Source organism: Passer montanus, unplaced genomic scaffold (assembly GCF_014805655.1).
Source record: "Passer montanus isolate IOZ18808 unplaced genomic scaffold, ASM1480565v1 scaffold47, whole genome shotgun sequence".
Lineage (NCBI taxonomy): Eukaryota > Metazoa > Chordata > Aves > Passeriformes > Passeridae > Passer > Passer montanus.
The window spans coordinates 3,219,530-3,241,315 of NW_024369596.1; the positions used below are offsets into that span (position 1 = coordinate 3,219,530).

Genomic DNA, 21,786 nt, shown 5'->3' on the forward strand with positions numbered 1-21,786 from the left:
ATACCTATGAGCTCCGAGCCACAGCCTGAGCCGAGCCCTGCCGCCCTCGCAGCAGGCAGAGTGGGGACTGCAAATGCGATTGTCACTAAAGTTGCATTAAAACACCCCCATCAAGGGCAGTAATAGATTAAAGGCCGCTGTGGCGCTGCAGTGGGCTGGTCAATACCCTTTATTTCCTGCATCAGCCCCAATTTTGCCGCCCTCCCTCGCACTGTTAGTGGCAGTCGATGCCTGGCGCTGGCAGAGCTGCATTAATGCAGCCTCACAAAAGCGGGGAGCGCGGCATTATCGCTTCACTCACTTTCAAATTACAGCCTAATGCCGGCTGCAGGCGGCTCGTGACACGTTAGGCTCGGCCTAAACACCGCCTGTGGAAGGAGGGCAGGGAGATGTGGTGAGAGGAATCAGCCCTGCTGCCCGGTGGGAAATCATCCCGGGAACAGAGGGAGGCACTGGGGGAATCAGCAGCGAGGGGGTGAGGGTGGGGAGGGACGGGAGGAAGGGCAGGGAGGAGGAGGAGGAGGGTGCTGAGTGCGTGTGTGTGTGCTGGGTAGAGTGTGTGAATAAATACCTTGTTAGGTACAGGATTAGGTAAAACCCCACACCTTGTTAGGTACCAGAACTAGGTGTAAACCCAGACATTGTTAGGTCTAGGATTAGGAAAAACCCACATCTTGTTAGGTACAGGATTAGGTGTAAACCCAGATTTTGTTAGGTATAGGATTAGGTAAACCCCACACCTTGTTAGGTACCAGGATTAGGTGTAAACCCAGACTTTGTTAGGTACAGGATTAGGAATAAACCCACACCTTGTTGGGTATAGGATTGGAATAAACCCACACACTTTATTAGGTATAAACCCAGATTTTGTTAGGTATAGGATTAGGTAAAAACCCTTTCCTTGTTAGGTACAGGATTAGGAATAAACTCACACTTTATTAGGTACAGGATTAGGTAAAACCCCACACCTTGTTAGGTACAGGACTAGGTGTAAACCCGGATTTTGTTAGGTACAGGATTAGGAATAAATCCACACTTTATTAGGTAGAGGATTAGGTATAAACCCAGATTTTGTTAGGTATAGGATTAGGTAAAAACCCTTTCCTTGTTAGGTACAGGATTAGGAATAAACCTACACTTTGTTAGGTACCAGGACTAAGTATAAACCCATGCCTTGTTAGGTACCAGGATTAGTTATAAACCCATGCCCTGCCCCTGGTACCAGGACTAGGGATATATGAAAATTTCCAACCAGTCTGTCCATGCCTTTCCTTACAGCCAACTGTCACCCTTCCTGAAGGGTTTTTATTTTGTTCTTTCTTTTCAATTTGGTTTCCTTGTTGTGATCAATGCAAAAATCCCATAAAGTCGATGTTTTCACTCATTTGTTGACCTGCTGCCCTGGTTCGGGTGCTGCTGTGGCTGCAGGGCCCTGCAGCAGCTCCTGCTGTCCCCCCTGAGTCCCACACATCCCAGAGCTGTGCTTGTAGGATTTCCCCTCTGAACCCTCCTCCCTGAGCCCCACCAGGCTGTGGGTTTGGATCAGAGCTCTGACAGCCCCCAGGAACTCCTTTACCCCACTAAACACCCCAAACCACCACTCTCCAAACCCCATTTCCATTTTATGGCCCTCGAGGCAACAAAAACCTTGCACACTCTTAATGGGAGGTGCTGCTCTGGATCATATTAAACACCATAAATAATTAGGGGTGATGTAATTCAAACCCAGAGGGGCAACCAAAAAAAGGGACCCAAGAAAGTGATGTCCCCAAAAAAGGGACCTCTGTGCCATTCCTGGGCAGGTGCTGCTATCTGGTGGCCCAGCACCAGCAGTGCCAGCAGGGTCCCCAAATTAAAATGTATTTAAATCCTTCTAATTCCCTTCCGCATTTTTGTGGTTAATTAATTCTTCATTATCCCCTGGGTATTACTGGGGGATTCTCACAACTGGCAGGGCAGCATGGGGACAGCAAGGACAGCCCTGCCAGCCTGTCCTGGCCCAAAGTCACCTGGACTGGGCTGGGACAGGCAAGTTCCTCCAGAGGATATTTGGGAGGAAACAGGGATGAGCACTCAGGGAGGGTCTTGACCCCAAATGAGCCCAGGGATGTCCCAGAGCACAGTGGGGGCTCATGGAGCTGAGGAAGGGACACTGGAATATTCTGGATCTCAGCTTCCCTAGGAATGGCTGAACCCTGCCTGGGAAAGGAAGCAGGGAATAATTCCATGATTGAATTTTGCCCATTAAATTTTCATGTAAAGCCAGTGCTCAGGTTCCACCCAGCTCTGGAATAACCCAAAAATGAAGGAAAACACGTGGAACTCGAGGGATCAGGGTTGGCCCTCAGGGAGGGGAGGATTTCTGCTGAGCTCCTGGGCAGGACTCAGGAATGGCTCAAGGGGAGTCCTGGCAATGCCCCTGGCGTTTGACAGGGTCTGCAACACAAAATATTTTCAAGCCCAGACTGGATCATCTCTCCCAAGTTCCTTCCACCGGGTACTGCTCTAGGAATTTTCTGACTTTAATTGCAATTCAATTGTTCCTCCACTGGCACTACATAAATATTTGTACATACAGCAGAGAGGTTTTTCTCATAAAATATTATGCAAATAAAATACTTTAATAAAATACCATTTCCATACATAATATTAATTTCTGTATTAGCTATTATTTCAGCCAAATATTGCTGAAAACATCACCCTAGGCCTCCTCCCTGGCTGGCAAATTCTCCACCTCCAATCACCTCTGAATCATCCTACAAATTGAGATACTCCAGCTGGCAATCCCTCAAAGAAAAACTAATGATCCAGTACTCTTGCACTGGCAGGATAAAATTTCTAGGTTGGACTAGATTTAAACGGTCTTTTCCAACCTGGTTAATGCTGAGATTTTCTGCCACAGGTCAGCAAGAACCCATTTCAAGTTCTCCTCCCAAAAAAACCCACCCAGGCTCTAACTGCTGAAGCAGGACTTGGTTCCAAACCCCTTTTCCCACTCCAATACCCACCTGCACCATGGATCATACCAATTACCTGTATTTAGGTTTTTTTCCCTTTATTTCCACTGGTCAGCTGGTACAATCAAGTGAAGGCAGAGACAGTGTGATGCCCATTAAATAGTTTTTATTCTTTAGGACATGAATTGCATTCCCACTCATTTACAGTACTGTAAAGTGCAATGGTATTCACCTCCCACCTGCGCACACTTTCAAGTATTTAAAATGCCCAGAAAAAAAATGCTTTTGTTCCATTTTTTCATTTTTTTTAATTTTTTTTTTTTACAGCAGCTTAGTTATGGAGTTATTAATCTGGCAAAATAAACCCAGATGTGCCTACAGGATTGGGTCCTTCACTCCCACCCCCAGAGGGGGTCTCCTCCAACACTAACTGCTCGTGGAATGCATTTCCCAGGCTCCTTAATCCACCTCCTCGATGGTGGGGCCAGAGGAGGCTCCCCCGGAGGGAGGAGCTCCACCCCCAGGGAATCCTCCAGGCATCCCCCCGGGCATCCCTCCTGCACTCTGGTACAGCTTGGTGATGATGGGGTTGCAAACCTTCTCCAGCTCCTTCTGCTGGTGCTCAAACTCCTCCTTCTCGGCCGTCTGCAAGAGAAATGAGAGCTCAGGGGCTGCTGCTGCTCCAGGGCACAGCCCAGAGGGACACAGCACTGCCTGGGGGACAGATTTTAACAATCTGCACTCATGGGTACAGCCCAACAGGGACACAGCACTGCCTGGGGGACACATTTCAGCAACCTGGGACTCCAGGCACAGCCCAGGAGGGCAGCAACCATACCTGGGTGATGTACTTTAACCATCTGGGACTCTGGGTACAGCCCAGGAGGGACACAGCACTGCCTGGGGGACAGATTTTAACAATCTGCACCTCATGGGCACAGCACAGGCAGGGACACATTTCAACAATCTGGGACTTCAGGCACAGCCCAGGAGGGCAGCAGCAGTGCCTGGGTGATGCACTTTAACCACCTGGGACTCTGGGTACAGCCCAGAGGGACACAGCACTGCCTGGGGGACACATTTCAGCAATCTGGGACTTCAGGCACAGCCCAGAGGGACACAGCACTGCCTGGCGGACACACTTCAGCAATCTGGGACTTCAGGCACAGCCCAGAGGGACACAGCACTGCCTGGCGGACACACTTCAGCAATCTGGGACTTCAGGCACAGCCCAGAGGGACACAGCACTGCCTGGCGGACACACTTCAGCAATCTGGGACTTCAGGCACAGCCCAGAGGGACACAGCACTGCCTGGCGGACACACTTCAGCAATCTGGGACTTCAGGCACAGCCCAGAGGGACACAGCACTGCCTGGGGGACACATTTCAGCAACCTGGGACTCTGGGGCAGCAGCACTGCCTGGGTCACACATTTGAACAGTCATGGCTGGTTTAGCCCCAGCACCAAGCCACACTTTTATTAGAGTTACAATTATTCCTGCTTGGTTTAGCATCTCACAGTGTTCCTAACACCAGCACGGCCCTGGGAGGCAGCCAGGGAACAGGAGGGATGGGAGCTAGCTGTGCTCCCCAGCTGTGGTCGCTCAGACATCCAAGGAAGGTACTTGGACCAACACCAGTCTTTGGAAAGACTTCTGGTGGAAACTACGAATGGCTTTGGAGTCTCTTTCATCACAGCAACCAGCGCTCCCCTCCTCCTGCCTGGAGTGTCCCTGGGCTCAGCCAGGTCCTGGCAGCTGAACACGGGCTGACATACCTGGTTCTTGTCCAGCCAGTTGATGATCTCGTTGCATTTGTCCAGGATTTTCTGCTTGTCATCGTCAGAGATCTTGCCCTGGAGCTTCTCATCTTCCACAGTGGCTTTCATGTTGAAGGCGTAGGACTCCAGGGAGTTCTTGGAGGACACCTTATCCCTCTGCTTCTCATCCTCTGCCTTGTACTTCTCTGCCTCCTGCACCATCCTCTCAATGTCCTCCTTGCTCAGGCGGCCTGCAGAGAACACAAACCATGAGCATGGACTGTCCTTAGGGAATGACCTCACAATCATTACACACTTGAAATCTGGGGGGGCAAAAGAAGCCCAGAACATGCCTTCTTAATAATTCATTAATTACTGCAATTTAAAGGCTCTCACAGGTATAAATCTGTATGAAAAGGCTGATTACAGCCAAGTTCAAACTGAAACAAGCAGAGCTTGACAAACCCATTTTTTTTAAGTATTCTCCCACCCTCAGGACAGTGGATCCTTACCCTTGTCATTTGTGATGGTGATCTTGTTCTCCTTGCCAGTGCTCTTATCCACAGCAGACACGTTGAGGATGCCGTTGGCATCGATGTCGAAGGTGACCTCGATCTGAGGGACCCCTCTGGGAGCAGGGGGAATGCCAGTCAGCTCAAACTTGCCCAGCAAGTTGTTGTCCTTCGTCATAGCACGTTCTCCTTCATACACCTAAGGAGGAAAAGCATCAATTATGCCATTAAAGTCATAATGGGTTAATTAATTGTTATCCTGAGGGGATGTGGTCGCTCAGACATCCAAGGAAGGTACTTGGACCAACACAAGTCTTTCGACTTCTGGTGGAAACTACGAATGGCTTTGGAGTCACTTTCATCACAGCAACCAGCAATTTACAAACTACAGGAATTTAGCACCTCTGGCCTAAAAATTAATTAACCAAAAAAAGTGTTAACCAGTGAAAGCCCTGCCAGTGTCCTGTTACCACCCCAGAGCTCAGTGCTCACCTGGATCAGCACCCCGGGCTGGTTGTCAGAGTAAGTTGTGAAGGTCTGGGTCTGCTTGGTGGGGATGGTGGTGTTGCGCTTGATCAGGACTGTCATGACCCCTCCAGCTGTCTCAATACCCAGGGACAGGGGAGTCACGTCCAGCAGCAGCAGGTCCTGCACGTTCTCAGACTTGTCCCCAGACAGGATGGCAGCCTGCACAGCTGGGGGAAGAGAAACACAGCATTAAAACCCCTGCAAACCATCCCCTGTGAACCGTGCTGGCACACAGGGCTCGCTCAGACATCCAAGGAAGGTACTTGCACCATCACCAGCCTTTCGACCTCTGGTGGAAACTACGAATGGCTTTGGAATCTGCTTCATCATTGCAAGTCCAAGGGCAACTCTTACAGCTTTAGGATTGAGGTGGAAAATCCACGCCCTACACCACAAAGAGCTGTACAGTGATCAATTACCTGCCCCATACGCCACAGCCTCGTCGGGGTTGATGCTCTTGTTGAGCTCCTTGCCGTTGAAGAAGTCCTGCAGCAGCTTCTGGATCTTGGGGATGCGCGTGGAGCCCCCCACCAGCACGATGTCGTGGATCTGCGACTTGTCCAGCTTGGCGTCCCTCAGCGCCTTCTCCACGGGGTCCAGCGTGCCGCGGAACAGGTCGGCGTTGAGCTCCTCGAAGCGAGCCCTGGTGATGGAGGTGTAGAAGTCGATGCCCTCGTAGAGGGAGTCGATCTCGATGCTGGCCTGCGTGGAGGAGGAGAGCGTGCGCTTGGCGCGCTCGCAGGCGGTGCGCAGGCGGCGCACGGCGCGCTTGTTCTCGCTGATGTCCTTCTTGTGCTTGCGCTTGAACTCGGCGATGAAGTGGTTCACCATGCGGTTGTCGAAGTCCTCGCCGCCCAGGTGGGTGTCCCCTGCCGTGGATTTCACCTCGAAGATGCCGTCTTCGATGGTCAGGATGGACACATCGAAGGTGCCGCCGCCCAAGTCGAAGATGAGGACGTTTCTTTCAGCGCCAACCTGCAGGAAACATCCAGTTCATTGTTTAATTCCTACTTCTACTGAGACAGCTTCCTCCCTGGCCAGGCACAGAGAGCCCTCCATACCTTCTTGTCCAGCCCGTAGGCAATGGCAGCTGCTGTGGGCTCGTTGATGATCCGCAGCACGTTGAGCCCTGCAATGGTTCCGGCATCTTTCGTGGCCTGGCGCTGGGAGTCGTTGAAATAGGCTGGGACAGTCACTACTGCATTGGTAACAGTCTGCAAACAAAAAGCAGCTCAGTCAGGGGTGGCAATCCTCACACACAACCACTCGCCACATTCCTGTTCAGCCCCAGACTCACCTTTCCAAGATAGGCCTCTGCGATTTCCTTCATTTTGGTTAAAACCATGGAGGAGATTTCCTCGGGGTAGAAGCTCTTTGTCTCGCCCTTGTACTCCACCTGCACCTTGGGTCTGCCTGCATCGTTCACCACGGTGAAGGGCCAGTGCTTCATGTCAGACTGCACCACAGAGTCATCGAACCTGCGCCCAATCAACCGCTTCGCATCTGAAAATACCATTTATATATATTAATAATGTTAGTTTTTTAACCAAGAACCTAAAATTCTTACTAAAAGGCAGAAAATCCTAGATCAGAATCTTTAACATTATTAGTGCTTTGTAAAGATTCAGCTGCAGTCGCTGAATTTCATCTCTTCAACGTGCATAAATCCAGTATTAGTATCTCTAGAAAACACTGAGACATAAACTACGTTAAGAAAACTAATGAAGATTATTCAAGGCTGCTACCCTGAAAAACCTACTACAGGGCAAATACTTTCCCTGCCTGTAATATATTCTACATTTTAGTATTGCAACTTTATTCTGGTTAGAAATAATTTAAGTATATAACTCCTAAGAGAAAACCTTATTCTTAATAATTCATGCAGCCAGAAAACATCTCTTTAATCATTAAACAACATGCCAATCCTGCAGCCTTACCGAAGACTGTGTTGGTTGGGTTCATGGCCACCTGGTTCTTGGCAGCATCACCGATGAGCCTCTCGGTGTCCGTGAAGGCCACGTAGCTCGGCGTGGTGCGGTTGCCCTGGTCGTTGGCAATGATCTCCACCTTCCCGTGCTGGAACACGCCAACACAGGAATAGGTGGTGCCAAGATCAATCCCGACAGCTGGTCCCTTCGACATCTTGTCTGAAAATAAAAATAAATACAAATAATTAATTAAAAGTGAAGATGATATTGCCTGGCTGGAAATATGGTGGTAATTTCTTTGTTTAAATGCTCATGGGCAGGCTGGTGGGGCTGGGAGCAGCCCGCTGTGAAGGGTTGTAACTGGATCCCTGCCCGGCCAAACCGCTGGGAATTAATCCCAGGACGAGCCTGCAATCCCAGGCGTTATCCCAGCCCAGGATGGACCTGGAATCCCCCTGGAATCCCCGCCCAGGATGGGCCTGGAATGCCCCTGGAATCCCGGCCCCGCTCCCCCACGTGGCCCCGCCTGCACTCCCCGCCTCCGCCGCTGGGCGTCCCCCGCGCCACGTGGCCGGGGACTCCAAGTCCCAGCGTGCCCCGCGCCGCCCGCGCAACGTGACCACGGCGGCGGGGCGTGCCCTGGGACTGCCGGGAAATGGAGTCCGCAGCGGGAGGGCCGCGTGTGCCAGCACAGCCCCGGCCCCTTGCGACACCGGTCCCCCCCCCGGGGCCATCCCCTCCGCACCCCACACGTGGCCGTTCCCCACCCCCGGGCACTGCAGCGCCCGCTATGCCCCGGCACCGCCCCGGGCCGCCCCCCAGCGAGGCAAGATGGGCGCTGCGCCTCCTCCAGCCCTCCCTTCTTCTCCCCTCCCCCGTCTCAGCAGAAAGTAATGGAGACGGGGGGGGGAAAAGCGGAGTGCCCGCTCCTCCCCCTCCCGCGGCAGATCACATTAGAGAGATAAATACGGAAATACTGGGACATAAAACAGCACCCCAGCGGCTCAAAACGGGTCACCACCCGCCATTCCCTCCCCATCCCGCAGCACAACGGTTCCTGAGGACACAAAATCACCCGGGAGGCCGCTCCGCCTTTTCCAGGTCACCCCAAAGCTGCCTCCAACGCGCTCCCTGCGCCATTCCAAGGCAGCCCCGTCCCCGCCCGCCCTTCCCGTGGCCCATGGTGCCCCCCAGCCCCGTTACCCGCAGTCCGGCCCGGTCTCTCGTTCACACACGGGGCAGCCTCTCAGCTCGGCTCCGGCTCGCTCAATGCCCCGCGACCGCCGCGCCGCCCTTTTATACCCGCCCAGAACCTTCCAGAAGGCCACGCCTCCCTCGCACAGCCCTGACCAATCAGCGCGCGGATCCCGCCCGCCCGCTCACCAGTGATTGGTCTCTGCCGTGCGTGACGCACGCCGGAAGGGGGCGTTGCGCGCCGGCCGGCCCCGCGTTCTCGAACCTTCATGCGCTTTCCCCGCGCCCCCCCAAACCCCGCGGTGGGCGCGCCTTTCCTCGCGCCTTGACCAATCAGAGCCCGCGCTGCGGGTGACGACACGGATGGAGGGCGCGGAGCGGGGAGAGGGCGGGCATTTCAGCCAATCGCCGCGCGGCGCGCCACGTCCTTATTTGCATATTTCGCAATGGGGCGGGAGGGGCCAATCGGCGCGCGGGAATGGCGGGTGATTTGCATAGAGGGCGGCAGGGAAGGAGAGCGGCGGGGAAGGGGAAGCGCAAGATGGCGGCGCCATGAGGGGCGAGCCCGGGCGCAGCCCCGGGATCCCCCCGCGCCCGCCGCGATCCCTCCTTCCCCTCGGGAACGCCGCCATTCCCCGGCCTCAGACCCGCAGCCATGGCCTGGGGTTTCCCCAGTGCCTCCCGCAGCCTGTGCTCAGCGAATCCCCCCAGTAGAATCGGCATCCTCCATGTTCCCTCCTGCGGGGCAAGGCAGCGCTCCCCGCTTCACCCCGCGGCCTGTTTGTCTCGCAGGAAGCCGTGCTTGTGGTTGAGGCACTGGAGCTGCTTGTTCCACAGAGAAAAAGGCATTTTGGCATCTCCACGCTTTATAAGCCGCCCTAAACGTTCCCATCAATCCTCGGCCTCAGGACAGGCCAAGGACAGGGTGTCGCCCCTTGGCGTGTGGGTAACCCAGCTCCCAGCGTCGATTTATTTATTTGGGAAGGGAAATCATGAAAAACGGGGGTTTTTTTGGTGTCCCTAGGGATGAGGGGAGCGGGCAGAGGTTGGGAATCACCCCAGGTCACGCTGCATCCAGTATTTCCAGGGAATGGAGGCCAGGGAGGCCCCGGGAGCAGGAACACAAACAGGAGCCCTGGCCAGGCAATGGGGACAGCAGGCAGGGCAGCTGCCCTCTGAAGGGGCAAAAACGGCACAAAAAAGCATTTCAGGTTCTCCCGGGTCACCTCTAGACAAAAATGCTCTTGGTAGCACTTAAAATCCAACAGCAGCAGGTCGCTCAGCCTGTTCCTTGTGTCTTCTGTGGTAATTCCTGCGTGCCAGCCACATCCTGAGCGAGGGTGGCAATGTCCCTTTGGCTGGCAGTGTGGGGTGACAGCAGCGGGGTGTGACACGGCTGGTGACACAGTGCCAGCCCACGGAGCCACTGCCACACGGCAGTCACTGGGATCCCGTTCTTGCTCAGGGCTAAAAGCTGAGCTGGGGTTTTGGGCGGCACCCGAGGGCAGGGTTTGGAGCTGGAATTTGGTGCAGAAGGGGCTCTGTGTCCTCTGTCCTGTCCCAGCCTGGCACACCTGGCCAGGTGAGGCGTGCCAAGCACGTTCCACCCCGTGCAGAGTCCAGCTGCTGTGCTGTTCTGCTCCAAGGTTACTCCAGAGATGCTCCTCAGAGCAATCCCCACCAAGCCCACCGCGGCACTTTGCTGTTCGCCCCTTTTTGGGTGGTTTTTTGGGGTTTTTTTTGAAAAGCATGAGCCCACTGCAGCAGCTCTGCTGTTCGCCCCTTTTTGGGTGGTTTTTTGGGGTTTTTTTTGAAAAGCATGGGCAGAATTTGGGCAGGAGCTCAGAATAGCAGCTCGGGGTGCCACAGTGACATTTAGATGAGAGCGAGGGGAGGCAGTGGGGCTGCAGTGAGTCAGTGCAGGGAGGAGGGCACTTCCCAAGTAAAAGCACGGGCAGAATTTGGGCAGGAGCTCAGAATAGCAGCTCGGGGTGCCACAGTGACATTTAGATGAGAGCGAGGGGAGGCAGTGGGGCTGCAGTGAGTCAGTGCAGGGAGGAGGGCACTTCCCAAGTGACTCATCCCAGCAGGAATTAGAGGCCGTTCAACTGGACAAAAGGAGCTCATTTGCTTCATATCACAGAAATTAAAGCTTGGCAGGCTTAAGTATTCAGTGCGGAAGTGTTGTTTGTTTTTTTTTTTTTAAGTTATGGATTGAAACCTTATTTTTGGGAGTGAATTTAATGTGTCAAGGATCTAGCACTGCTTTTCCTTTCAGTGTTTAAAACAGACTTGGGAGGAGAAGGGAGATTATCAAAGGCATTCCTGCTGCTCACCACAGCAGCACTTATTTATTTATATAACACTTGCATTTGCTGAAGTTTGAAAATCACCCCTTCCCAAGGCCCTCCCTTCCCTTTCCCACAGGGTTCCCCCCTCTCAGCGTGTCGGGACAAACTGCTCCGGGTTAAAAATAACCCCAAATTCCTGATCCTGTACGAAAGTCTGCGACTGCTCAGCTCCTCCCTGAACCTCACCAGGGTTTTTAATGTCATCAGCTCCAGTGGGGACAGACAGGCCACACCTGTGGGACCACTCTGTTGTCACCCTGCTCTGTTTTAAATACTAATTATGTCGCAATTTTTGCTCCCACATTTCAGCAGGGAGGATTGGTGATGCCTGAACACCCTGGGGGGAGAGAAGGCTGGGAGAGAAACCAAGCAGGGCACCTTTAGCTCCCCGAAATGCCAGCCCCAGCTGCCTCCAAAGGTTTATCTGCAGAGATCTGAGCTCTGAGCACAGCTCAAGGTTTCCTCCTCACCTCGGAGCTCATGAGGAGAGCCCAGCACGTGGGCTGGTTCAGCAGGGAGGTCACAGCAGGGCGAGGATGAGGCCACCAGGGGTTGTTGTGCTGCCATTATTTATTTACCAGGTTGGCTTCCAGCACCTGCATCCTCAGCCAAAACATCCCAGGTACCCAAATATCCCAGATGCACCCAAATATCTGGGGTTTATCCCCACATAAAACCACATTTGCTAGCATGCATCACCCAGGGTTTCACGTCTTTTGTGAAATGTCACCTAATTTAGACTGAAAAAGACCCAGGAAAAGAAGCCCAGCTTCCCCACGCTTCCCATGCAAATGTGCACATAGGCCTGCTGAGCTTAAAAATGGTATTTTTAACTCCATCCTTTTTTTTTTCCCCCTTGGATTCAGCTTGACAGCATGAAACCCATGAGGAACAGGTTTTCTGTGAAACACCACAGAAAATGGCACGAGTTGAGTTGAGCTGCAGCGCTTCAGCTGCAGCACCTTTATTTATAAAACAGCCAACCAAAAAAAAATTATTAAATCATTGATTCAAAGGAATCAATAATAAATATTTGCTTTCCTCTGAGTTGTTCAGACACAGTACAAGCACACCAATGCTAGCAGGTAGCAGAGATGGAAGCTTAGCTCAGCTGCTGAGAAACAAAAAGCTACATTACATGGTAGGCATTTAATCACACAATTAACAGCTGGTACATGGCAGCAAATGCTTTAATACACTATTTTACAAAACAGGGTTTGGCTTGTTTGCTTCCCTTGTGCAACTCCTGCTGGGCTGGAGCTTGGAAAAGAGAGAACCTTTGGAATGCTCCCTTTCTCCTGCTCCCTTTGGTGGTGAGCTTTCCCCTTGCCTGTGAGTGGAAGGTCCCTGCACAGGCTGGGAATTCCGAGCCAGCAGGGCTTGGGGCAGCCAGGATGGATCCCCCAGAGCAGGCTCCAGCCTCTGCCCCTCTGCCTGACCCTCTCTCAGCCCTGCCAGCACAAGTTCTGCAGCGGCAGAGGCTCCAGGAAATCCTGCCAGGGCAAATTCTGCTCCCTGCAGGCTGCAGAGGCTCCTCTCTGCTAATTACCATCTGGGCTGGGATCAAAGGTGCCCCAGAGGCTTTGGGCAGCTCAGCTGCTGGGACTGTCACCCGGGTTTGTGGTGAGAGCTCCTGGAGGCTCGGGGAAAGCGCTCCTGGGTCTCAGGGTGGGGATCCTCAGCTGTGGGAATGTTCCCTCTGCTGACAGAGTGATGAAATTATTCTTTGTCTGCTTAAAGAGGCAAAAGGCCTAGAATATTCTCTCCCAATTTGGCACAAAGACATCTCATGGGACCTTTTGGACTTCAGCTTAGAACTGGGGCTGAGTGGACAGAGGCCAAGAGGTCTGGCCTAGGTAATTCACTAAAACCAGAAGGGAATAAAGGAAATAACCATTTTTGTGGGGTGTTTTAGCAGGAGCAAGAACCTCTTGCCCCTGGGTCAGGTTTTCTCTGTAAGAGCTTTGTTATTTTGTCTTTTATTAAACCTTTTTCTGTTTCCAACCCCACCTCAGAAGCCATGCTGCTGGTTTGGGGTAGCTGGGCTAAGTTCTTTTAGAGCTCCTAAAACCTGGCTGGAGCAGAAACCCATCACTCAGGGAATGTTCAGCCCACAGAAGAACCCACAAGCTGCTTTCACCATGCCGTGCCTGCTTCTGGAATTTTCCCAGCTCTGGCGTGGCTCAGGAGTGCTTTGGAGCTCCTGAACCTTCAGGGCTCGGGATAAAACCATCTGCAGAGGAATCCCTGAGCCACAGAGCTGCTGCTTCCCACCCGGCTGATCCAGGATGGATCCTGCAGCGTCCAGGGTGAAGTGACAGAATATCCACCCCAGTTATCAAACACCTCGTGCCAGGCCTCCCTTATTGAAACTGGGATTGTTTTCCCTGCACAGCATCAGGAATTTGGCCTGCCAGGGGTTAGATCTGGGGCAGAGAAATGGAATTGTGACTGCTCCTAGGAAGAGAAGTTCTAACATAGTGTAGGGCAAGTTTGGAAACTCTTTCCCATATGGAAGTAGCCCGATCAGGGCTTGGCTTTGATCAGCTCATCAAAGATCTCAAGAATTCTGGGTCTCAGAAAAGGAGATAAATGGCAATCCTGGAGTGAAAGAATTATAGATCTGTGGTTCTTCTGTGCTCATCCATCTTCCACAAATTGGAGAAACCCTTTCCCTCCCTCCAGTGGGGAAAAAAACCCCAAAAACCCTCATTTTTGAAACGGCAAATCACCAGTGCAGGAATACAGGAATCTAGAACCTACAAGCTCAGTGTCTTGTGTGTAGCAGTGGTCAGAGCCAAGTCCTTCAGAGGAAAACATCAGCGACAGAATTCTGCTTCTGTCCCTGCCTCCCGTCCTTTCCTAACTTCATATTCCGTGGAAACACTTAACCTGCTTGCTCACAAAAAAATATTTTTTACAATTCTTGCCATTTTTTAAGAGTCCTGCTAAAGGTTTAAGCCTCAGCCCTGGCACATGGCCCAGTGTTTGGTGGAGGAGTGGGACAGCACACACAGAATGTCCTGATGGGAGCAGCGTTTTGTCCTTGTTTTCCTGTCCCAGGTGTGTTTTCCTCTGCCAGGGAACCCTTCAGGCCTCCCTGGGCGTCAGCTGGGCAGTGCTGGTCACTCAGTCTCGGGAAGAGCTTTCCATGAGGCTTCTCCAGCACAGCTCCCCCCAAACCTGGCCAGTTCTGCAGCTGGCAGTGACCCAGAGCTCTTCCAACGCTCCATCCTGGCTTTTTGGTGCCTTGGTGGCCTTCCCTGCTGGGTGCAGTGCCCATTTCACTGCTCCCTGCTGGGTGCAGTGCCCATCTCACTGCTCCCTGCTGGGTGCAGTGCCCATCTCACTGCTCCCTGCTGGGTTCTGTGCCCATCTCACTGCTCCCTGCTGGGTTCTGTGCCCATCTCACTGCTCCCTGCTGGGTGCAGTGCCCATCTCACTGCTCCCTGCTGGGTGCAGTGCCCATTTCACTGCTCCCTGCTGGGTTCTGTGCCCACTTCTCCTCTCTCTAAGGCTCAGCAGCCACGGGCACCCCTCCAGTGGGGCTCCCATGGAAGCAGAGTCAGGCTCCTGGCCCTAAATTTATTCTGGCAATTAAAGCACCTCTGTTTTCTTGACAATAAAGGTCTTTTCTCTTTAGTGGAGTTTAGTTCAGACGCGTTAATATTGCATTTCTTGTCCTTTGGGAGTGATCCTTTAATTTCCACTTTAGTTGCAGCCTCCAGTATTTCACTGAATGCAGAAAATGTGAAGCACCTGTCGGTTCCCTTTGAGGCTGGACACCCTCAGCCTCAAAAATCTTCACTTAAGACAACACATCTTCGAGAAACTTCTCCAAAAACAGTCCGAGAGACTTCTCCCTCCCCACAAAACCTCTCTGGAATATTATGCATCTTTAAGTCTTTGTTGATCCCTTTGAAAAAACCCTGAGGTTTGGCTTCTTTTCACTCACACAGTTTCACTCGACAGCACAGCTTTGCCGTCGTAGGTTTTTAACGCTCAGTGTTCTATTTTCAAAGAAAAAAAAAAGATAATTTAGAAAGAAGCTCCAAGAAATCCTTCTCAAATCTGCAGCAGAGCCTCGGTGAGGCTCAGAAAGAAGCGAGTGGGAGGGCGTGAACAACCCCGAGCGATGAGGAAGGGGCTGCCCATGAGGAAGGGGCTGCCCACGAGGAGAGCTGGCTGCCCTGGCGCTGCGAAGTGGCCGGTGCTGTGACAGTGGCGCTGGGGACAGGGGACGCGGGGCTCCGGGGATGTCACACGGTCTGGAAGGCGCGGCTCTGTGCGGGCACCATCACGGCGGGCACCGCCACCTTCGCCAGCGGGTTGGAATCGACTTTTTTGGGCTCTTCTTTCCTGTCCAGCTGGCGCTGGCTGTACTGGGGAGGGGTCAGGTGCGGGGTGGCCTCGGTGGACAAAGTCCGCTGGCTGCGGGAGGCACTGTTGGCTGTGGACCTGGTGGAGGAGGAACCCGAGCGGGAGCTCCGCGAGCCCGAGGAGGAGGAGCTGGGTTTGACCAGGTGCGCCTTGGGTGCCTCGGCATCCTCCCTGCGAGGGAACGGGCACAGGGGTGAGACAGCGCGGGGAGAGCCCGGGGAGCCGCTGGGGATCGGGGCTGGGAGCGGGGGAAAGAGGGGGAAAGAGGGGGAAAGAGGGGGGGAAAGAATGGGAGGTGGAAGAGGAGAGGAAGGGGAAAAGTGGAGGTGGAAGAAGATGAAAAGAGGGAAGAAAGAATGGGAGGAGAAAGAGGAAAAGGGGGAGTGGAAGAACATGAAAAGTGGGAGGAAAGAATGGGAGGAAGAAGAGGAAAAGGGGAGGGAAAGAATGGGAGGAGGAAGGGGAAAAGGGGGAGTGGAAGAAGATGAAAGGTGGGAAGAAAGAATGGGAGGAGGAAGGGGAAAAGAGGGGGGGAAAGAATGGGAGGAGGAAGAGGAAAAGGGGGGGTGGAAGAAGATGAAAAGTGGGAGGAAAGAATGGGAGGAGGAAGAGGAAAAGGAGGGAAAAAGGGGGAAAGAAGAGGAAACAGAAGGGGGAGATAAGAGGAAAAAGAAGGGGAGGGTAAGAAGGGGGAAAGAAGGGAGAAAAGTGGGAGAATGAAGAGGAAATAGAAGGGGTAGGTAGAGGAAAAAGAAGGGAGAAAGAAGAGGAAAAAAGAAAAGAAGAGGAAGAAGAAAGGAGAAAGAACAGAAAAGGGGAGAAATAAAAGGAGAAAGAAGGAGGAAATAAAAGGAGAAAGAAGGGGGAAAGAAGAGGAAAAAGATGGGAGAAATAAGAGGAAAAAGAAGGGAAGGGTAAAAATGGGAAAGAAGGGAAGAAGAGGGAGAAAGAAAGAAAAAAAGAAAGAAGGAAAGAAAACCACCCCCAATCCCTCTCAGAACCACAACGGACAAGCAGTTTTAATTTAACACCATAAAAAAATATGCAAAATGCTTCAAAATACCGAAATTACAAATGTGAGAGAAAGCAGTCGGCTGAGGTCGGGGAAAGAAGTGGGGAATTTAATGTCATGTCCTGCAAATTGTCCAAACTCTCCGCTGCGTGACTCGATGGATTAAACTCCCCAGAGTGTTGGGAAATGAATTTGGAATAAAAACACTGCTCACAGCTCTGTGTGTGCAGCGAACAGCAAGTTCCGAGCGAGCAGAGTGTGTGCTCTGCGATCCTGAGAGCACAAATGGCCCGGGCAAGGCTGCCTGAAACCGGTTCTGCCGCTTCCAACCAGCCCGGGGTGCCGGGAGAAGCGCCACGAGCGGGTCCGGACAGACAGAGGGACAGAGGGAGGGGCAGCATGGAACAGGCAGGCGGGAAAGGGGATAAAGGAGAGGCTCCAGCTGGAAAGGAAACGGGAAAAGGGAAGAAAGCAGCGGAGAATGCCTGTGTGAAGAAGGGGGGAAGAAGAGAAAAAGGAAGGGGAGGGTAAGAAGGGAGAAAAGCGGGGGAAAGAAAGGAGAAAGAAGAGGAAAAAGAAGGGAGAAAAGCAGGGGAAAGAAGGGGGAAAGAAGAGGAAAAAGAAGGGGGAAGAAGATTAAAAAGAAGGGAGAAAAGTGGAGGAAAGAAAGGAGAAAGAAGAGGGAAGAAGATGAAAAAGAAGGGGAGGGCAAGAAGGGGGAAAGACAGGAAAAAGAAAGGGGAAAAGAAGGGGAGAAGGAAGGGGGAAGAAGATAAAAAAGAAGGGGAGGGAAAAAAGGGAGAAAGAAAGGAAAAAGAAGGGGGGAAAGAAGGGAGAAAGAAGGGGGAAGAAGATAAAAAAGGGGGAAGTAGATGAAAAAGAAGGGGAGGGTAAGAAGGGGGAAATAAGGGAGAAAAGCAGGGGAAAGAGAGGAGAAAGAAGAGGAAAAAGAAGAGGGAAGAAGGTGAAAAAGGAGAGGGTAAGAAGGGGGAAAGATGGGAGAAAAGCAGGAGCAAGAAAGGAGAAAGAAGAGGAAAAAGAAGGGGGGAAAAGTTTAAAAAGAGGGGGAGGGTAAAAAGGGAGAAAGAGAAAGAAGGGGGAAGAAGATAAAAAAGGGGGAAGTAGATGAAAAAGAAGGGGAGGGTAAGAAGGGGGAAATAAGGGAGAAAAGCAGGGGAAAGAGAGGAGAAAGAAGAGGAAAAAGAAGGGGGGAAAAGTTTAAAAAGAGGGGGAGGGTAAAAAGGGAGAAAGAAGCTGAAAAAGAAGGAGGAAGAAGATGAAAAAGAAGGGGAAGAAGATGATGAAAAAGAAGGGGAAGAAGATGAAAAAGAAGGGGAAGCTCAGGGGATTGCAGAGGTGCCTGGTGGTGCAGATGTCACCCGAGGCCAGGTGCCCACACAGATAAACGTAAAGATGGATCAAGGCTCTGTTTCTTGGAGGGCAGCAGCAGCTCAGAGCCACTCCTGGAAATAGATCTTTCCAGCACTTTCCTTCCTGAGGAGTTTAGGCCGGCTTGGCTGGAGGCCCAGCTCAGCTTAGGGGAGCTCAGGGCAGGAACAGATGAGCTCCAGGAACAGGAGTCGTTCTCCTGCTCCCCTCCGTGCCTGGGGAATTGCTCACCCCGAGCTAAATCCAGGGGAACAGTTGTTCAGAAAGCTCAGGGAGGGCTCGGGGAAAGTGTCGGCTGTGTGTGACAAACAGGAGCTGCAGCTGAAAGGGGAAAGGGGAAAAAGGAAGGAAAAAAGGAGGAAAGAAGGGGAAAATAAGAGGGAAATGGAGGAAAGAAGGTGGGAAGAGTGGAGAAAGAAGAGGGGAAGAAGAGGAGGAAAGAAGGAAGAAAAAATGAGGAAAGAAGGTGGAAAGAGGAGAAAAGGGGAAAGAAGGTGGAAAGGGGGGAAAGGAGAGGGAAATGGGGGAAAGGGTGGAAGAGGAGAAAAGAAAGAAGAAAGAAGGGGAAAGGGGGAAGAAAGAAGCTCAAAAGAAGGTAGAAAGGGGAAAAGAGGGGGAAAGAAGGGAGGAAAGACAGAAGAAAGAAGAGGAAAAAGAAGGGGGGAAGAAGGGGAAAAGAAGGTGGAAAGAGGGGAGAAGAAGGGAGAAGGAAGGGGAAAGAGGGAAGAAAGGAGCTGAAAAGAAAGTAGAAAGAGGGGAAAAGAAGAAGGAAAGAGGGGGAAAGAAAGGAGGAAAAGAGGAAAAGAAGGGGAAAGAAGAAAAAGAAGGTGGAAAGGGGGGAAAGAAGAGAGAAGGAAGAGGGGAAGAAGGAAGAAAGAAAGGGAAAAGGGGAGGAAGGAAGAGGGAAAGAAGAGAGGAAAGAAGGGAAGAAGAGGGGGAAAGAAATGAAAGAAAAAGAAATAAAAAAAAAATAGAAAAGAAAGAGGGAAAGGAAACTACCCCCAATCCCTCTCAGAACCACAACGGACAAGTGGCTTCAGTTTAACACCATAAAAGAATATGCAAATGCTTCAAAGTACCGAAATTACAAATGTGAGAGCAAGCAGTTGGCTGAGGTCTGTGCTGATTTGCCGGGTGATTTTAATCTGATTTTCTGGGGAGTTTTCACCAAGCTTCTCACAGTCAAGAAATTTGTCAGTGGCATTTCGCAGAGACTTTAAAAGTTTTTAGAGGGAAAGTTTTTTAGAGCGAGCTCTGCAGACACTTAAAGCTGCTTACCGCTTTTTTTTCTTTTTTTTTTTTCTTTGTTTTTTTTTTTTTGTTGTTTGTTTGTTTGTTTGTTTGTTTTTTTGTTCAAACCGCTGTGCAAAGAGGGGAGGGAGCTTGGGAGGTGGGATGAAGCAAAAGGCGTTACCTGATTTCGTTGGGTGCCTCCTCTTCCTCGTACCTCTTCTTCTCTTTCCTCCTGATGGTCAGCCTCACCACGAGGAAGAGGAGGGAGAGCCCCAGCACCACTCCGCACACTGCCCCGGCGATCATGCTGATGTTTTGTGCATCTGTTGTCCAAAAACCAAATTGATTGGTGAGGTTCTGGTCCATCCTACAAGTCCCAGCACTCAGGACAGCACGTTGGAGTTTTATTTTTTTAGGTGTGTCTCTTGAACCAGTTTATCTGCAGCCAGGCTGAGCTGGCAGGGAGAGGAGCTGTCACCTCTGCAAAGGGGAAACCACGAGGGCTGTGCCTTCAGCTGTGGGGCAGGGTTGAAATAAGGAGGAAAAATCCCTTTCTAAGGGTGTAAAAATACGGAAAATACAAAGACAGGGCAGCCCCCGTGTGGAACATGGCACTGGGCAGCACCCAAGGCAGAGGTGGTGGCAGAGGAATGTTTAATATTTTAATGTTTCCCATGAGGATTTTTACCCCCCCTTCAACTCCCCTTGAGTGATTACAGCCTTATTCTGAAATTAATTATTCAAATGTGGAGAAATAGAGACCTGACTGAGGCAGAGAAAGCAGGAGAGGAAACCATCCTGGGCAGGGCATTTTTCATCCAAAGCAGCCAGGTAATGAGAGAGCATTTCCCATGGGTTATGGGCCCTTTGCTGATGGTTTATGACCGCCTTTTTGGATAAAAGTGCTCAGGCTGGGCTTGGCTGAAAGGTGTTTCCTTGAGCTCAGTCCCTCAGGAGGGTTTAGCAAAGCCAAGTGAGGTTTTAAACCAGTTCAGTTCAATTGCCATAAAAGCTGCCTGGACGCTTTTGCTTCACATGCCTGAGGCAAACCGGTTTTCCTTATTCCATATTCCAGTTATTTCAGGCTTGGCTGGGCAGAAAAATTCCAAAGCTGTGGAATCTCCAGGAGGAGCCTTCTTTGTTAGGAGTCTTATCACAGCAGGTCCAGCTTGGAGAGCTGCTGGGCTCCATTGTTTGGCTTTGGGTGATAAACTCCACCCTTTCCTGGTATGCAGATGGAGAGGACACCCGGCCTGGCTGCACACACCCTTGAGGGCTTCCTCAGGCGATTCTGACCTCTGCTGTTCAGGACACAAATGGCTAAACCCGATTAAATGATGTCAAAAGTTACTTTTTATCTTGCAAATTAGTCAATGTCTTTCTAACTGCCTTTAGGTATTTTGCTGTCCCAAGCGCAGTGCATAATTTGGGGTGGTGGAATACCCACAGAGAGAATTCATCCCTGAGAGTCACCTCATGCAATCACGCCAGCCAGAGCAACCCCTAACTTACCATTTTCCCTGCTTGTGTTTCATAAATCATTCTGAAAATCAACTTTTCTAACAGACCCAGACATCTGAAGTGATAAAACCATCATCTGGGCTCAGGTTGTGATGTTGTTTTATGTGAGGTCTGCTGTGTGAATCAAAAATGCAATGAATAAGAGCTGTTTTGTGGGATTAAAGTATGAAAGGGCAAAGGAGCAGCACGGAATTTTCCAGGTGGGAGAGCTGGGAGGCAGCAGGTCCCCCATGGAGCAGGGACAGGGTTCTGGGTGAGAGGAATGAGGGACTCATCACTGCACAGCTCCTGAAAGGTGCCTGTGCTCAGCTGGGGCTGGGCTCTGTCTGCAGGCACTGACACAACCAGAGCACACAGCCTCCAGCTGCACCAAGGGAACCACAGGCTGGAAATCAGGAAGAAGTTTTTCCCAGAAAGGTGATAAAGTTCTGGAATGGCTGCCCGGGGAGGTGGTGCAGTCACCATCCCTGGGGGTGTTTAACAAAGCCTGGATGTGGCACTGGGTGCCAGGGTTGAGTTGAGCTGCTGGGGCTGGGCTGGACTCGATGATCTTGGAGGTCTCTTCCAGCCTGGTCATTCTGTGAATTCTGTAAATTCTGTGAATTCTTTGACTTGTCTTTCCAAGCAAGCTGTGGGTCTGCTGGGAGATAAACCCAGCACTGAGAGATAACAGAAACAAAGGGAAGGATTCAGTTGATGAATGGATGGAAAGGATGAGAGAGATTTGTCTTTGCAAACAAACTGTGGGTGTGCTGGTAAATGAAACTGGATACTGAGAGATGGAAGAAACAATGGGAAGAACCAGAAATTCCATAGGAATTCCAAATTGGAATGGCAGCCCAGCTGATGGTTTTACCACTTTAGATGTCTGGGTCTGTTACAAACATTGATTGACACAAGGAAAAGGAGGGCACACTTTAGAGGGGGGTCTGCATTAGGAGATTTGGGAAGTCTGAACCTCTTAAGTCCCTCAGCCAGTGGGGAAAAGAGAGGGAAATGCGGCTGGGAAATCAGGATAAAA

The 21,786-nt window shown here is 51.5% G+C and overlaps 2 protein-coding genes and 3 non-coding genes across 5 annotated transcripts in view; all 5 read right to left on the minus strand.

The window, feature by feature from the left end:
• Window positions 1-3,103: 3,103 nt before the first annotated feature.
• Window positions 3,104-9,038, minus strand: HSPA8 (heat shock protein family A (Hsp70) member 8). Its single transcript, XM_039721857.1, has 9 exons — window positions 8,889-9,038; window positions 7,695-7,904; window positions 7,055-7,260; window positions 6,819-6,971; window positions 6,177-6,732; window positions 5,722-5,924; window positions 5,230-5,428; window positions 4,736-4,968; window positions 3,104-3,602 (listed from the first exon to the last, which is right to left on the minus strand). The coding sequence occupies exons 2-9, from the start codon at window positions 7,897-7,899 to the stop codon at window positions 3,417-3,419; spliced, it is 1,941 nt and encodes a 646-aa protein (XP_039577791.1). The 5' UTR covers window positions 7,900-7,904; window positions 8,889-9,038; the 3' UTR covers window positions 3,104-3,416.
• Window positions 4,559-4,659, minus strand: LOC120508510. Its single transcript, XR_005629002.1, has one exon. It is a non-coding gene; the product is annotated as a small nucleolar RNA SNORD14 (small nucleolar RNA).
• LOC120508511 lies at window positions 5,503-5,599 on the minus strand. Its single transcript, XR_005629003.1, has one exon. It is a non-coding gene; the product is annotated as a small nucleolar RNA SNORD14 (small nucleolar RNA).
• LOC120508509 lies at window positions 5,996-6,092 on the minus strand. The gene has a single exon (XR_005629001.1). It is a non-coding gene; the product is annotated as a small nucleolar RNA SNORD14 (small nucleolar RNA).
• Window positions 9,039-15,389: 6,351 nt separating the features above from the next.
• The window catches only part of LOC120508492 (CXADR like membrane protein), a 49,799-nt gene continuing 43,402 nt past the window's right edge, over window positions 15,390-21,786 (minus strand). Inside the window, exons 7-8 of the mRNA XM_039722166.1 lie at window positions 19,426-19,567; window positions 15,390-15,781 (exon numbers count right to left, since the gene is read on the minus strand). Of these exons, the coding sequence (XP_039578100.1) occupies window positions 15,490-15,781; window positions 19,426-19,567 (434 nt within the window). The 3' untranslated portion in view covers window positions 15,390-15,489. The remainder of the gene's footprint in view (window positions 15,782-19,425; window positions 19,568-21,786) is intronic.